Raw genomic sequence first — 17,937 nt, 5'->3', positions numbered from 1 at the left:
GAAAAGGCTGGCCACCAGCAAACCCTGGACTTAAAAGACAAAGCAAATTGAGACCCAGAAGCACGAACTGGCTGTAATGGAGTGGAAGAGGTGCATAGAGACATGTATCCTGGAGCTGGAAGTGGGGGTCCTGGTGACTGCTGCGGTGGGAACAAACCCCAAGGACTCTGTAGCTGGAAGCAAGCCCAACCTGAGTGAAAGGGGGAGGGATTTTGCTGGCCAGTGAAAGGTCTGTCATAGCTGGTAGCTGTAAGCCCACAGCTGGATCAGGGTCTCTTTCCCTTTTGGGGGACACAGGAGTGTCTGCCCCAGAGGGGAGCCCAAAAACGAATTTTAGGTAAACTGCCTCTGCCATGATCAGTGTCCAAGCCTCTGGCAGTAAGTTCAGGAGGAGGGTGTGACATTGCACTCTATATGATTTTATAAAAATATGCTAATGAGTGTGAATATGATGTAACTGGAATATACTTCATGCAAAGGGTCTCTTGTAAGGAATCATTACAAAGCTTATGATCTACTGCGTGTGATCATCCTATTTGTATAAATGTATCACTCTTGTATCTCAAACTAGAAATATGAAATATGGCTCTGAGGTCCTATTGTAGTTATGGAAAGTGTGGGCCATTAATGGTGGTTTGGAATCTTGATGGCTCCCATTAACCAGGACAATTACCTGTAAATGGCTGTTTACTTGTAAGTCTTCCTGTATACCTGTGGGCTGGAAAGTGGGTAATAAAGTCTTACAGTGACATGTGATCACGTCACTTGAACTGGAATTCATCTTTAACTTGGTGATTTTCCATTGAGAAGAGGGGTGGGAATCCAGAGGGACAAAGGATTCCCGCCTTATGCAAAAGATATATAAGTGGGTGGAACAGAACAAAGGGGGTGGACATCATGAGAAATCTCCTAGCTACCACCTGAGCCGGAACAAGGGCTGTATTGGGGAAAGGATTGTGCCCAGACTAGGAAGGCGTCGAGTCTGTGAAAGAAACTTATTGAAACATCTCTGAGGGTGAGATTTTATCTTTATTCAGTTTTATTACTGTACTAGGCTTAGACTTGCGTGTTTTATTTTATTTTGCTTGGTAATTCACTTTGTTCTGTCTGTTACTACTTGGAACCACTTCAATCCTATTTTCTGTATTTAATAAAATTACTTTTTACTTAATATATATTCTGGGTTAATTAATAATACTGGGGGGGGGGGAACAGCTGTGCATCTCTCTCTATTACTGTTATAGAGGGTGAACAATTTATGAGTTTACCCTGTATAAGCTTTATACATGGTAAAATGGATTTATTTGGGGTTTGGATCCCTTTGGGAGTTGGGCATCTGAGTGTTAAAGACAGGAACATTTCTTAAGTTGCTTTCAGCTAAGTCTGCAGCTTTGGGGCATGTGGTTCAGACCCTGGGTCTGTGTTGGAGCAGACTGGCATGTCTGGCTCAACGAGACAGGGTGCTGGAGTCTCAAGCTGGCAGGCAAAGCAGGCAAAGCAGGGACAGAAGTAGTTTTGGCACATCAGTTGGCAGCCCCAAGGGGGTTCCTGTGATCCAACCCATCACACTTGGATCAATACCCTGGTTTTAAACAGGCTCGGGGCCTTTCTTCTGACCCAGCAAACAGATTGGACCCCTGGTCTATGGAGGGCCCCAATCCTTAGGGAAAGGTTGAAAGGACTGGGCCAACTGAGATCTCATAAGACTGTGTGCTTCCTCTGAGCTGAAGCTGTGATGAGCTTGAAACCACAAGGAAACCCTTAGGTGGGGCCTGGAAGGATGCGTAAATCAGAGCCCATGTTAGGGTTGCACTGATCGCTGGCAAGCTTCTTAGGATGTGTGTAGATTCTTTCATTGTTTTTAATGTGTTCTCTCTGTACTGCTTTTACCTTAAGAATAAAATAGGCTTGCATAAAAAGAGCTGCGTGGTAACTTACAACTGTGGGCATTAACTGTCCCTGAAGGGAAAGCAAGCTGGTGTGCTTAGGGAACCTGTCTCTGCTGGGAATAACACGGTGAAGGCAGGGGACTGTGCAGCCTGGGGATACCCTGCTCGGAAGGGAGAGACACGTAGGTTTCCATGCAAGAAAGGCAACTGCTGGGGAGCTGGAAGCCTGAGAATGGGTGCCCTTGCTGTACCACTATGGGTAGACAGAGGTCCAGCTGCCCTGAATTGTGATCACCTCCACCTACTTGGCAATGGGGACTTAGTAGCCCTTCTCTCTGCTGTGGAATTGAAGTCTGGTACTGCAGCTAGCAAGTGCATCAGAAAGGGGATTAATGAGCAGGAAGAGCTAGCTAATATCTTTAAAAACACTTCAAGATCCTTGGATGAAAGGCCCTGTGTAAGTGACTCTCTCTTTTGTCAAAGGTAGGAGAGGGAATCTCTTTTATTGGCCCGACTTCTGTTGCTGAGAGAGACAAGCTTTCGAGAAGTAGGTCCAATAGAAGATATTACCTCACCCACCTTGTCTCTCTCATATCCTGGGACCGACAGGGCTACAACAACACTGCACATAGCTCTTTTGTCAGGCATTCTGCTATTACAGTGCTCAGTGTGGATAGCTAAGGTTACATAGATAACTCTAAAGCAATTTTTTAAAGAGAAAATGATATGCAATTATCAGGACTGGACCCACATGTGTTGTTAATAATATAAACATGTGTTACTGGCCTAGATTGTAATGGCCTCCCTGGTGTCTTTAGAGGCTTTTATGTAACCCTATATTCTTTACTGCACTGATCAGTAATATGCTACTTCCACAATGCTACTGTAGACGTGCACTGTATAAAAATGGTCTGCAAAATGTTCCTGTGGCGTACTATAGAAAACAGAGACATTGTATTGGCCTTTTTGTTTTGGTTTTCAAAAAACAATGTTACCTACGCTGTCATTTATTAAAAGTATCACAGCCAATCTAGAATTGTAGAAGCACAAACAAAGCTTCAAAAGGAAAAAAAAAAGGGGGGGTGGGGGGAAGAATATCTAGGACCAGCTTCCCAAAAAGTTAGGTTTGCAAATGTGTCTAGTCGGTATATACCATTGTATAGCTGTTGCTTCTGCAAGTGTCCTACTTGCAGGCATACTTGCAGGCACAATTACCTATTCTGTGCTCTCATCTCTATTTGCGCACATAAAACGGGATCTCATTTTGTCTCCTCATCTGAAAGTTTACTGTGTTTGAAAATCTTCTCCTGATTTTGTGTGTAATGCTCCTAAGGATTTTTTGATCACTAAAAAAATCAAAGGGCTTGCAACACTCAAACTCTGCCTAAACATTTAGAAATTCATTCAATTAAACCTTTTAAAGAAAAGCTCACACAATAGTCAAAAGCAGCACAAATGGCAGCACGATATTTACATGAAAAGCACGTTGATTCTGACCCATACCAAAGCTTAGTGGTTCTAGGATCATTCCTACCTTCATACTCTGAATGTTCTTTAGCATAACATCACCAATTCTTTGGTAATCTCCTTTAATGTGAGCATTGGAGCGGCCTTCCCTGTCAGCAACAGAAATATCAAAACTTCAGTCATGCAATATAACAGCATAATCACTTGTAGAGCACCAAGAAACTCAATAACTTATTTCTTTCAAAATCCTAAAATTCTATATTCTCTAGCTCAAAAACCCATGAAGAAGCTTCTTAATGTACTGTTAATTCCCATGTAGAGTACATTCTTCATCTAAATTGGCTTGTACTAGTAACATCAGAGAGGGCATGAACCTAAAAAAACCATTAGGCTTTTAAGGAAAATTGCCAACATTTTTAAAGCTATAAATAGGGAAAGTTGGGGGGCAGGAGGACAAATAGGGAAGACTTTAAAATGCTATTGCAGTTCATTGGGCATTGATTGTAAAAAGGAGGAAGAAGAAATTTTTTTTGTTAAAAACCAAGAATTGTATCCCCAGCAGAGACTGCTGATGTGTATGTTCTAAGAACCCTTCTACTGTTGGAAGGGGAAGCAGCCCACAAGGTTGCCCGGCATCCAGATTCATTACAGAAGTGTCACATATTCACAGGGAACATTCCTGTCAAGTCTCTCCTTTTTCATATTTAAAAATAATGCAACCACCGCCCCAATCAGCCTAGACTTCCTTTAGCCAGTGCTAATGCATGTTGCAGTGGGCACTCAGTTTGGGATAACCATAACTCCTGGTGACAAAGGATTATTTGTTTCTAAATGTGTGAGAGAGAGATATGGGGCTGGGGGGGCAGAATTAAAGGCGATACACATTCAATTTCCCAAAATCATAAAAATACATCACCCCAGAGAACAGTGAAGGAAATTAATGAATTTAAGATTCTAATGGTCATTGAATTGAACTGGTCTGAGCTGAGCATTTCAAAACAGACAGGAACAACCACTAGGGGGATGAGGGAAGCACAGGCTGACAGCCTAGTTAAAAAAAAAAATGAAGGAACAAAGTCTTCCTCAGTGCAGCTTCAATTGTTAGCATATTCTCACTCAATGGCCTCAGATTTTTAAATTTTGTTAAACTACCAAGTGTGAGGTTGGGGGGTGGGGGAATGTCGAATTCATCCCTGGGGTGAACGTGTACAATTCTACTGAAGGAGCTGCACAGACCAAAAAGGCAGACATCTGAGATCTAAAATAACAATGATGAGATCAAATTTAACTCGAGGAAATGTTCAGATCTCTGATTTAAAACTAAACACATTTCTCGATTTTCATTCACCTGTAGTTATTCATCTCATTCAAACACATCTAGATTTTTACTTTAGGAAAATTCTATTTGCACTGAAGTATGAATAAATAGAAGACAAAATCATAAATCTTTGCATTCCTTAACAAACGGAGTGTTGTCAGACATATTCTACAATCAGTGAATTACTGAAGATGTATGTGTAGCTAAAGGATACCCATAGAATAGAGAGAGAAAATGGGTTTTTCATAATCCCTCTATTATAATCAAATGTAAAAATATTCGGGGAGATATTATTTTGTAAAGATGTATGCATTTGTGGTTAATGGCTACGCTGGATAGTCTTTTGTGCATTCTTCTCTTACTGAAAAATATGGAGGGTGCAGCACATAATGCAGAACAGTAATATCCTTCAATTTACCCCACAGACGACAAATAGCTATACAGGGTTATGTTAAATTGCTTCAGGTTCGTCTCAAGTGGCACTGAACACCATTGAGTGGTTTTATATGCTGTCTTTAATTATTTTCTGTTGTATTAATTCCCCCCTGCAGTAGCTTCAAGCGAACATGCTTATTTCAGCAGTTCATGACAAGATAGTTTAAGTTCTTTGAAATCAGAAGTTACACTGGGGTGAGAAATAGGATGTTAGTCTTGTGTAACCATGACTTCTAATTAGCTCTGCCAGGTTGGCAAAAGCTGTAGTTTAAATAACCAGCTTGTCTTTCATTCTGTCTACTCAAAATGTGTCAGATATATCTGGGAGATTGGGGTCTTCTGCAAAAGATAATAGAGGTGCATATGACCATCAGAATATTAAAGTTTCCACATGACCTGAGGAGGGAAAGAAATACAAGCTTGCTTCTCTACTGAGCTTTACACTAGCAAGTCCCTTCCTCCTCCCCAAGTACATAGTTCTCCTTCCTGACTCTGTTTTTCATCCAACAATTTCCCCTGCTGAAATTTCTCCTCAAGTTATGATTAAAACTTTTCTCTCACTGAAGCCTTAGTCAAAGGGGACATGCACTAAATTTGCAGGCAACTCTCAGCAAGCTTGCCTGGACGTTCTACGCTTTTACAGTTGCACAAAATTCTCAGAAATGTCCAAAACAAAAGAAGAAAATTACTGCCAGCAGTGACGTGGGTGCTGGGTGACTATCAACAGAAGAACTCTTGCTTTATAACCATTATTCTCCTCCCTAATTTTTTGTCATTGTTTAAAATCCTTTTCATGTTCCTGCATTTAATTCAATTAAATGAACGTCAGCAGCTTGGTACCTTGTTGGCTTACTGCCAAGAGAGATATTAACTACAATTTTACAGAATTATTCTGATGAGAGAATTGCTTTGCTGGTGTTGATTCTATGCTTAGTCTGGCTGAAATCTGCCCTGGAAGATTTCTTTATATACTGTCCACTAGCTATAGGAGGCCTGGCCACATCTATGTAAGGGCTCCCATTGACTTCCTGGGCTTTGGATCAGGCCCTTGGTGAAATACTTCACTAAACAAGTTAGCTCCTTGCAGCCTAAAAGTTTATCCCTACCCCATTACAGCCAGTGCACTCTGCCAATGCTCCATTATTCAGTCACCTGAAACAACCCAAATCCTGTAGCCGGAGTACTTCCTTTCTACACTTCACCATCACAGTTGCCCAAAGCTCCTCTCAACAGCCTGGTGGTTTTCAAATCTTTCTGTGTAGCTCATGAGAACTGACTCAGTGTGGCAGGGAAGGTGGGGGATTAGTAGGACAGGTAGTCCATAAAAGATGCATTTCTCTCCCAAAGAGGCTGGCAGCGTGATGAAGGACTGAACCCATTGCAATAGCTCAATAAGAGATGATGATAAGCCAACAGAGATGATGATAATCTCAATAGTAGCTGGCATCCCACTAAAATGGACAAAAAACCTAGACTGTTGTGAAGCCTTACAAAGCAGGCAGATAGGATAGCTCAACAGCCAGTCCCTAAGCCCTTGTCCATCCTCTTTGCTTGCAACTTCCTCCCACACAGATGTTAAATCTTCCACCGCAAAAATGAATTTCTGAACAGTCGGGCAATTAAAGATTTAAAAACAAAAACAAACCCCCACCACACAATCATTTGTGGTTCTCTAATATCAAGATTCTAACAGTGTGTGACTCCTCCAAACAATAACATTTCTACAAAATAGAAGTAACTGCAACATATTATTCACAACTTTATTGAAACCCCTCTTTTAGATCTTGAAACCTGATACCATACCACCACTTAGCCACAAAGACAATACGGGCCTTATAAATACCTAAACCAGATAGCTTTATCTGCCTGTTTAGATATTTGTACCACTGTATCACCATGAGATCTGAGCCTGGCAGAAAGAAGCTGACCTCTCAACTGCTAAACACACCTTTGTTAGTTAGTTTTAGGGGTTTTTTTTGTAACAGAGAAGGAATGACATTGAACCTTGCTTATATGCCCTGATATTCCTAAAGCTACAGTCTTAAAAGGCTTCCTCCTAGTACTAAAAAGCTTCTCTCATTAGAATGAAATAAAGTCTGTAAATACAAAATTTAAAATTTCTTTGCCATTATGAAACTGTTTGATTATTTTTAAAAGTATAAAAAAAGCTATTGTTTGATGGAGCTCAAGTGCTGGATTTTGTCTGTTAAGTTATTAAACACACAGGGAATTCTCCTGCAGTAGTTGAAGCAATTGAACCAATGTACAAATTACAAGGACACAAGGGGAAATCTAAGGTTAGTAGAGTTAAAAAAACAAAACAAACTTCTTATTGTCCTTAAGTATATTAAGGAATAAAAAGAATCCTAACAGTAGTATTGCCCTATTATTAGATGGAAATGGAAGAATTGTCAATAATACAGATAAGGCAGAAATGTTCAATAAATATTTCTGTTCTATATTTTGGAAAAAGCCAGATGATGTAGTCATATCGCGATGATAATGATGAAAGCCTTGCCATTCCAACAGTAAGTTGGGAAGATATTTAGCTGCTGCTACTAAAGCTAGGCACTTTTAAAATGAGCACTTCCAGATAGCTTGAATCCAAGAGTTTTAAAAGAGCTGGCTGAGGTGCTCTCTGGACAATTAATTTTGATTTTCAATAAAGCTTGGAATGCTGGGAAAGTTCCAGAGGCCTGAAAGAAAGCGAATGGTGTACCAATATTTTAAAAGGGTTAGCAGGACAACCCAGGTAATTACAGTCCTGTGAGCCTGAAATCAACCTTGAGCAAATTACTGAAGTGGCTGATATGGAACTTAATTAATAAAGAGTTAAAGGTAATATAATTAATGCCAATCAACATGAGTTTATGGAAAACAGATCCTGTCAAACTAACTTGATAACTTTTTTGGTGAGATTACAAGTTTGGCTGATAAAGGTAATAGCATTGATGTAATATATTTAGACTTCTGTAAAGCATTTGGCTTGGTACCATAATACATACTTGGGAGCTGGGAACAGGTTTGCTTGAAGCATGCACCAAGCACATAGTGCTGAGAGTGGGGTGAGGAGCTATGGAAGGCCAGTGCATGGCACAAGCCCACAAGTGCTGAAACTGGAGCAGAGGGGATGAGAACACCCTCAGAAAAATGGAGCAGTTCACACCTTTCAGAGCTATTGTTTCACACTGTATTCATCTCCATGGGATGCTCTCATTCATCTGAGAACATCTAATTGAGATAAATGGACCCCTTCACACCTCTCTGAGCCTCCTGTGCTGCAGATGGATGTGTAGAACCTCTTCCCAATACACCAAGCCCAGATCTGGGGTAGGGACTCTGCAGCTTCATTCTCCTGCCCCTTCTGTCTCTAGCTGGTCCTTGCACTCCTCACAACCCCATCACCTTCCCACCTCCTTAAGCTTACAAGGAGCATGGAGTGCCAAGGAGGAAAGTGGAGTTGGTATGAATGCGGGGGGCTCAGAGCGGTGTGTGCATGCATGTGTTGGGACTTGGAGCAGCAGGGAGCCTGGGGGTGATCAGAGCAATGGCATTCCCAGGAGGGAATGTGGGAGGAGTCACTGCAGTGTTGGAACAGTGGAGGGGAGCATGGGGAGTTGAAGCAGTGAGGGGGAATGTGTGGGGAAGTGTTGAAGCAGTGCAGGGAAGAATGGGACAGGAAGGAGAGGGTCAGAGCTGTGCAGTGTGGGATGCTGGTGGGGCTTCAGCTCTTTCCCCCCCCCCGAACACCCAACCATCCATGCCCCCTACGATTGCCCTCCCCTTCAAAACATGACCCCACCGACTCCATTCTAGTCCCTGCATCCTCTCCCCAGTTCCTCACCCTGTGACCCCCTGACAATGCCTGCCTCTCCCCCGGGGAAGAGGGAGAACCAGGTTTTTCTAGATGTGTAAGGAGGTGAGAGATGATGCAGGGGCACTGAAGGCACTAGCATGCAGCCAGTGCATCCTGTGACTGGCGTGATCATTGCCAAGGAGCCCGAGGCGCTGGACGGGGAGAGCTGGGTTGTGGTAGATGGGGGACGCCGAGAAAATTAATTTTTAAAAACCCAAGAAAATTAAATGCCCCAAATCTTCATTAATGCAGAGTTCAGTTGCCCAATGGTGCCTTATGCTCTTCCAGAAAGTTAGCTAAGCTACAAAGCTCTGAAAGCCAGGAAATACAGATTTAAGGTAAAGCACTGCCCTCCTCCCCTTAACTCTGCCCTAAATGAGTAATACCCCAATGTGCTGATAACACACACACTAGCACTGTACCCTCACAAAAGCAACAGAACACTTTGGGAACAGAGCACACACACACACTGTAGGACAGAGTCTGAAACTTTCTCTTTGCTAAGGCAAAACGTGTGTTTACGTCAGGTATAACAAACAGGAGCTACCTACACCTGGCCTACACTCAAACACTGAGCCTACCCCACACAAAGAACTACCACCTTGCTAAATGTAACAACCCCTTCCCCTTGCCATGACGATTCTGTCTTAGCCACTACTTTCAGTTACTCCTCAGTAGGGGTCACCGAATGCAATTAATAGGCAGCAGTTTTAAAACAAACAAAAGGAAATATTTTTTCACACAAAGCACAGTCAATCTGTGGAACTCCTTGCCAAAGGATGTTGTGAAGGCCAAGACTATAACAGGGTTCAAAAAAGAACTAGATACGTTCATGGAGAATTGGTTCGTCAATGGCTATTAGCCAGGATGGGTAGGGATGGTATCCCTAGCCTATGTTTGCCGGAAGCTGGGAATGGGTGACAGGGGATGAATCACTTGATGATTACCTGTTCTGTTCACTCCCTCTGAAGCATCTGGCATTGGCCACTGTTGGAAGACAGGATACTGGGCTAGATGGACCTTTGGTCTGACCCAGTATGGCAGTTCTTATATTCTCACTGAGCCCTGGAGTCTACCGTCGGGAATGCTGACAGTACACAACACAAGCATACCCCGTGCCTAGTACTGATACAACCTACAGAATTCAGTGCTGAAATGAGGCATACTTGATCTTTTGAAGTACACATGCACCTCTCTTCATATCACAGTAACCCGCTCCAACTACTCCTTCCCCCGCTCAGTACAGCTACACCTAACACAGTACAGGCAGTCAGAGTGCAGGCAAATACATGCTGCAGTTCAAATCTATGGAACGCAACACCACACAAACAATGGCACATTCGTAGTCATTCTTTATGTCTTCTTACCCTGGCACCCCCTTACCGAACCATTCCAGTGGCTATTGCCAGATCCATGGGACTAGTTAAGGTTGTGTTGTGGGAGTGGCACATCCCTTAATGTTGTATTGCTCGATTTTCCAAGGTTTGCGCACAGCTGAACTTGACATTCCAGAAAGGCATGTGGCACCATCAGGGAACCTTCACTCTGGGATAACCAAGTTTGGGGGCATTTAATTACCATAAATTTTAGTAATTTGAGATTCAAGGGCCAGATCTGCCAGCTTTCTACCCAACCCCTTTACTGATTCTCAGACCAGCAGAAAACCCATTTTGCCCCTAGTGCAAGTTAGAGCAATCTTATCTAAGTCATGGCCCCTGGAACAGTTGCATTCAGCCATCCCAGAATACCAGAGCACAGCAAAGCCAGGCTCATTCCCTTCTGTCCCGATACACTCTCAGCAATGCCACTGTGCCAGGGGAGGAGAGCAGTGGGAGCAGGTGGCATAGAGCTGATCAGAGATTCCCCTGTGCAAGTGAAATCTCCAGTCACTGTTACAGCATCTGTCTGTCCATGTAGGAGGAAGGATAGAGTAGGGGTTGAGGATCTATCCTGTCCTGTTTAATGTGGGGAGCTGACTGAGTAGGTGTCATGGTACAGTGGGATTGGAATATTTTTGCTTGTGTTTTTCTCTGAAGCAACCTAGTGGATTTCCTTAAGGATGCTACTTTTCTCTTACTTTATTAAGTGGTCTGAGAGCAATGTTGTATTTAGAACAATGGGTTTGAAAAAGTATTAATAACCTAGCCTCCAAATGGTATTTGTTTGTTTATTTTAAAGGACCATGGCACCCACTCCTTCAGTAACACCCACATGAGGGTAAAGAGGCTCCAAGAAACCTCACAAGGCGAGCCCTGTAGCACTTCCAATAAACACTGTTTCAGCGAGGAAAGTCTGAGCCTTCAAACCTCAAGGCTCAGGAAGACCCATGGAGAAAGGAACGCATGGAGAAGCTCCAACTCAGCATCACGCTGGGGTTGCCAGGAATTAAAGATTTATTTTTAATTAAAGATTATGTCAAGTGATGAAACCTCCAGAAATATGTCCAACAAAAACAGGCATCCTTAGCAAAGCTTCCCCCTTCTCCTTTCCTACTGCTACGGTGGCTCTTTATGGGGAACTTCTTGCCTCCTTCTCCACCCAGGGAGACACAGATCTTGGGGAGGATGCAGCACTGCCGCTCGCACAAGGAAGGAAAAGGGGAAGGAGATGGCAATGGAAGCCAGCTCCTTACTGGCTCTGGTCAAGTCTTAAAAGCTGCTATGAAGTCAGGAGGTTACTGATCCTTAGAGCACCTGAGTGCCTGACTAGCTCTCCCTGTTCCCTCCAAAGCATTCACTTATGGCTTCCTGTGCTGCCTGCTCCCTTTCCCTGCCAATTCCCTTCCACAGGCTCCCAGGATTTGCTGCCCCCTCTGTCCCCCATGCCGGATCAGATGAGCAACAGGGAAGTTCCCCTGGAGACTCCAGGGTTTGGAATCCTCCCAAGACCTCTACAAAGAGTGACAGACTAAACACAGACCCACCAATCTGTGGATACAAGAAGCACTGAGCAGACGCCTCAGAGCTCAACAGACCTTAAATCCATCCACACAGTGCACAATGGGGTCCTAGGCCATGACTGAAGCTTCAAGGCACGCCAGTAATACATAAAATAACGATAACGATAAATGAAACATCTTAGAGAACGTTTCCTGTGTTTGTCTGATCTCAGGGAAATGAGTTTTGGGTGCTGCTCCACTCTGGAGAAAAGTCTGATGGAAACAGCTACGGGGTCAACAGGATAAACAAATTACTCTGGAGGGAAATGCGCTCAGGAAGAAGCGTGTACAAAGTGAAAGATTTCTCTATGGTAAACCTTTCTCCCCTCCACCCAAAGAAACAATGCAGAGAGAATAAAATTAACCCCTTGTGCTGTCTTATTTCTTTCACAGCATAAGACACAGAAGCAGACAATAGAGTCCTCCCTGTGCTGTGCTCTGAATGATATCTCATAGTTTGCTGAGGGAAAAAGAGGCTCATTTGTTGTGTGTCAGTGGCAAAATACTTCTGTTTGCTCTTTGTTTTCACGGATCACTGTTTGAACATGGAATTGATCTGCCAATGACAGGATATAGAGTTCTCAACTCAGGGCCTGGGTATTAAGAGTTTTCATCAGGAGGTGAATTCTGACTCTTTTAATTCTATATAATAGGCAATAGCTGGTACCCCATATACACCCGGTGCTGTAAGGCAAAGACTGTACTGTGGGCAGGAAGGAGGCCTATAATAAAAGGTGATATATTTATTGGAGATATAATATAAAGCAGGCAAAACTCCCACCTCACTCCAAACCGTGGGAGGGATTGTCCCATCCACTGCGGCCCTTGTACAACTGCTGTAGTAGCAAAAAAGAGCTCAAAGAACCCTGCAGCTGGCCAGGGGAGAATTCAAAAAAATATTAATTGTGTGGTTAACATTATATTACTCTAGCCAATGATCATGTGATCCCCTTTACTCATTCTGCACCTCTTCCTCTTCCCTTTGTTTTGTCCGTCTTTGGCTCTCAGCTTTTCAGCTCTGGGTATTTTCTGTGCCTCTGTGCAGCACCCAGCATGTTCTAGGCACTAGCAGAAAATAATGGGAATAACCTGGTGCCATGAGTACTATAATTATGGCATAATCTGTAAGGGTGTTCATGACAGCCATAAGGAGCAACTAGCATAGGGTCTGTCTTTTCCCGGTTGGTCTTTTCCCTCTTTTCCCCCTGTGAACATTTTGGCTCCATTCAATTAGGCTGAGATTTGCAAAGATGCCTGGGGGATTTGGATGCCTTCCAATTATCATAGGGAGCCGGGCGTTCAAATCCTGCAAGTAGCTTTGAACATCTCAGCCTTAAAGACCAGATGTTCAATGAAGAACCTGGACAAGGAATCTGAATTTCCAGAAACATCCTCCAAACATTCAGCCTTTAAGTGACTTACTTAAGGTACACTTATTCTGGGGAACGATATATGTGCACAGCATGTGGAGAAATGAGGTCTCCAAACACAGCAAGATCAACCTCCCATCTCACCAGACACAACATTTTTAATAAAGAGAAGACCATGTGTATCCAGACAGATTCTACTGGTTCTGGCTGTTCAGTTACTATGTGTAGCAGCTTGATGATCACAAGAAACTTCACCAGCAGGAACATAAGGGAGGACATTTATGCAGCATTCTTCTACTTCTTTCACATCAGAAAATATTCTTAAATTTCATTCTGAACAACACTGAGTACTGTGTCATTGTGAAGATTTTAAGACTGGAGGAGGAGACTGGCTTATTTCTATTGATAAGCAATTCAATTTTTAACACTATATTATATGATGCTAAAAACAACCAGTTTGCTCTATATACAGAGACTCTGAAAGCAGCTATTTTGGGTCTTTGAACAGAGCTCCTCTATTTTTCCTCAACCCACACTACTTCAGAGACAGAGTATGTTCTGTAGCAAGAACATACTGTCTCAAACTGCCAGGGAATACTCTTATAGGAAATGGAAATTTGATGGTGAAAATAAATCAGGAATAATATTAACACACATTCCCTAAAAGGCAACTTAAAATTCAGTCACAGCTCTGGGAAAAAGTAAAAACTATTTCCCCATGCTAATTTTCCCCCTACTGTTACTCACACCTTCTTGTCAACTGTTTGAAATCAGGGCCATTCTGATTATCACGACAAAAGTTTTTTTTCTCCTGCTGATAATAGCCCACCTTAATTGATAGTTTCATTACAGTTGGTATGGCAACACCCATTTTTTCATGTTCTCTGTGTATATATATCTCCGTACCGTATTTTCCAATGCATGCATCTGATTCAGTGGGTTTTAGTCCAAATAAATTTGTTAGTCTCTAAGGTGCCACAAGTACTCCTAGGTTTTTTTTTTTTTTTTTTTTTTTTTCTGATACAGACTAACATGGCTACCACTCTGAAACCAATTACCATTGTGTTAGTGACCCTGCTTGCAATAAAGTCACCCAAGACTGACCTAAAAAATATTATGGGCTTGGGGATAATACCTCCACCTGGTCTAGTTAGCTTCCCAGAAAACCATAAATGAAGACTAGCAAGACCTGCCTCTATATAAGCTCTCAACTGATTCCTTATTGAAGTGTCGTATTTCATAAAGGTTCCCAGTCAAAACTATGCCTTCTAAACAGAACACAAAAAACCTGGCAGACTAAAAACATGAGATTAGATAAAAACAAAACAATTTGGAAACATGATGACAAAGAGCCTGCTCATGCTGCTAGACCAAAGGCTGTCTCATGACTCCTCTCGTCAACCCCTCCTCTTCCTTAACCTCTATTGCAGTTATTCTCCCAAGGCAAGACAGATTACACAGTACATCTTTCAGAGGACAACAATGCCACCACTAAATCAGCCAGACACACCCCACCAACAACTGCCATGGTTTAAGAGGTGCAAGCCAAGCCCTAGTCAGCGCTGTGCGTGAGAAACCTGGATCAGATTGAATATGCAGCTGGTCCATTCCATACAAACAAGATATTAAGAGTGCATAAAAGAAGAAGATAGAAAGTAAAACTGAAAATATTACCATGCTATTACAGTGACCTGGCTCGGCTCTGCTAATTTTGAGGCAAGGCAGAGGCAAACCAAGACAAAACGGAGAATTTTAAATTTTTAGAACTTTATAAGGGAAACCCCAAAAATTGTACCAGAAGCATAAATAATATACAACCTTACCAAGTACTTACTTTTATAATAATAAACTATAGGTTATCAACACAATAACCTTTGCGAGTTTGCACACACTACTCTTCCTCACTCTGTGCAGTTAATACCAAAGGCATTGTTATTAACAAGAACAAAAGAGATTACTCAAACACTCTGTGTCACTTGAGAGAAAAAACAACTTTTCCTCTCTTTGGCTGTAAGTCCAGCTCCATTCCTGCTGTCCTGTTCTTTGATGCTCTTTGGTTTGAAGTGCTCATTGTATTCAGTGGCCCTGTGGCTGTGCCTCTTTTCCTCGAGTTTATCTGCAAGTGGGGTTTCTTCAGTTCATGAGCCCTCACTTGTCCATTAGGCACCTTTGAACTGTATTCCCTCAACAGATGTTCACTGTCTGGTCATTTACTTCATGTCCTTTGTGGGTGGGCTTTGCGTTCACTGTTTTCAGGATCTGTTTTCATCTAACACAGCTGTTTGATCAATACACTTTTTCAGCAATTATATTTCCTTTCAGTTTTTTCCTTTGGTACTCTTTCTCCAGTATGTCTGTGGATTTTATTCCCTCTACTAATACTGACTGTTCGCATACGCACGTCTGTTTTCTTCCTGCTTCTCCTGACCTGAAACTTTTCCTATTTTCCTTCTTTCCCCCTTCGCATTTCCCAGTGCCCTACTTTTAGTCTCCTGTTGGTCTATTTTATCCCCTCACCTCCAGGTCATCTGCTAGCTCCGCATCCTTCCCTCTTTCTCTCACAGCTTTTTCCAGCTGTCCCCTTCGGGTGGTTTCCAAGCCCCCACCCCAGCTCAAACTGCCCTCTCCTGAGCTCTCTCTCTCTATGCTGCAGCAGGGGCTAGTCCCAGAGCCAGGGTTACTATACTATTACCTAATATAATCTAATGGATGAGAAGGCTTGATCCTCCATTCTGTGCGAGTGGGGATGTGGGTGTAATAGGATAGCAGTTGTAACTCTCTGATCCTGAGCCACTCGGTTCTCCAGCAGAGGCTAACTTACTCCTGTGGAGGATTGGACATGGCAGAGCCTCCTCACCTTCCCAGCAACACTTTTGCCCTTATGCTGTTGGGGGGGGGGGGGGGAAGCAGCAGCAACTACACTGCTTCCACCAGCTTTATACCAGCATTTTCTATCTCTGGCTGCTCCAAGGCCACGGGGCCTCTTGTGATAATTGAATGAAGCTAAATCTGCACAAGCCACTCTTAGGCCGAGGTAAGATTGCCCATGCAATGGGGCGGCACCGTTATCACTAGACCCATTTTGAAACAGACTTAGTTAAATCAGTACAATTTCTCTATACAGACAAGCCTTAAGCAAAACCATTTTAAGCAAGGGTTAAAGGGTAAAGAAACCTTTACATTAAGGGTTTAATAAGACTGATTTTTAAATTGATTTAGTCAAACCAGTGCAATTATTTAAGACAGACAAAGAGTGACATTTTCAAAGGTGCCTAGCTGCCTTAGTAGCATATGTCCTATTTTCAAAAGTGATTTAGGCACTTTGGAACCAAGTCTCTCTGAAAGTCACTGGGACTTTGAGTTAGGCATTTAGGGCTAGATCCACAAAGAGATTTAGGCGCCTAACTCTTCCTTAGGCACCTAAATCCAAAATTTAGATCCTCAGAACTCACCTAATAACTCTATAGGCACCTAAATGTCTGCTGATAAAGTCCCATGATGCCTAAATTTCTGCCACTGGGCATGCACACTCCCACCTAAGTCCTGACACCAGGGTGTCTAGCTCATGCCTAAACTCTGTTGGGATCCTCAAATTAGGTGTTGCCCTGCCTCTCTCACCTACCGGATCAGGCCTCACACAAAATTGTGTTGGTGGTGGCTGAAGCTGTTCCACTTTATGTAAATATACAGAGACCGTGCGAATGACTCTATAGCCCAGTGGTTAGGGCACTCCCTGGGAGTTCAAGTGCCTGTTCCAATGACTGTTTAATTACTTCTACACAATGGACCATCTTCCTCACAAGAGAGTTTGAAAGAGGGCCCCCCCCCCATCTTGGTTTGGGCACTCGTCTACAGCGAGGGAGTCACAAGTTCCAGTCCCAGCTCCACAGATGGGGGAACTGATCCCGACTGTTCCACATGCTGGGCGAATGCTCTAACTAGCTACTGGGCCAAGGGTTATGGGGGGCACTGCCATCATTTTTTCTGAGCAAGGATTTAGGGGCCCTGACTCCAGGAGCAGGTTCACAGCTGAGAATCTCAAGTGGAGATAGGCACCTCCCTCTGGCCCAGCCTTAAGCACCTAAATCCCTTTTAGGGTCTTAGACCCCCCCACCTTCTCCTCAGCATTTCCTACTGGTTAGCTTGGCAGCTTCCTGCTCAGCTTGCTGGCTTTTCTGGATCCCATTATTAGACAGTTAACTCTCTCCATGCATTATATGGGGAGCCTGGGAACCTAACTTGGGGTTGTGGATTCTACTGGGCAGCAGGGTGCCTAAACATAGGTGTTGCAACAGAGTTTTAGTCCCCTCTGTATACTTAGCCCACAGGAACCTAAGTCCCAGAGACTTTCGATGAGACTTATGCTCCAAAGTTCATAACCATTTTTTAAAATGGGACTTATGTGCTCTGGAAAATTTTACCCATAGCCTGTTGTGATGCTATGTTTGCCACAGCAAAGAGAACTGCAATCTGCATTACAACGTACTGGGTCTGTTTCAGACACTGCAGAAAAGCCATCTCCATTTCAGTGGCGCTGACGGATAATGTGAAGATCAGGAAGACTTGTGCATGCTCTATTTTTTTGAGAGGAGACGTATTGTAACTTGGGGGCTTTCATCAGTCACATACAAGTAGGAGAAGAGACAGCTGAATTTAGTTAGTAG

The 17,937-nt window shown here is 43.1% G+C and overlaps 1 protein-coding gene across 4 annotated transcripts in view; it reads right to left on the bottom strand.

Annotated features, from left to right (window-relative positions):
- FARP1 (FERM, ARH/RhoGEF and pleckstrin domain protein 1) overlaps positions 1-17,937 on the bottom strand; it is a 334,084-nt gene that overhangs the window by 34,705 nt on the left and 281,442 nt on the right. For all 4 annotated transcript variants that reach the window (XM_074962873.1, XM_074962880.1, XM_074962867.1 and 1 more), the window contains exon 17: positions 3,424-3,505. In XM_074962873.1, coding sequence (XP_074818974.1) covers positions 3,424-3,505 — 82 coding nt within the window. The remainder of the gene's footprint in view (positions 1-3,423; positions 3,506-17,937) is intronic.

The sequence above is a fragment of the Natator depressus genome, chromosome 1 (genome assembly GCF_965152275.1).
Source record: "Natator depressus isolate rNatDep1 chromosome 1, rNatDep2.hap1, whole genome shotgun sequence".
Taxonomy (NCBI): Eukaryota; Metazoa; Chordata; order Testudines; family Cheloniidae; genus Natator; species Natator depressus.
This window is presented reverse-complemented; position numbering and strand designations above follow the sequence as displayed.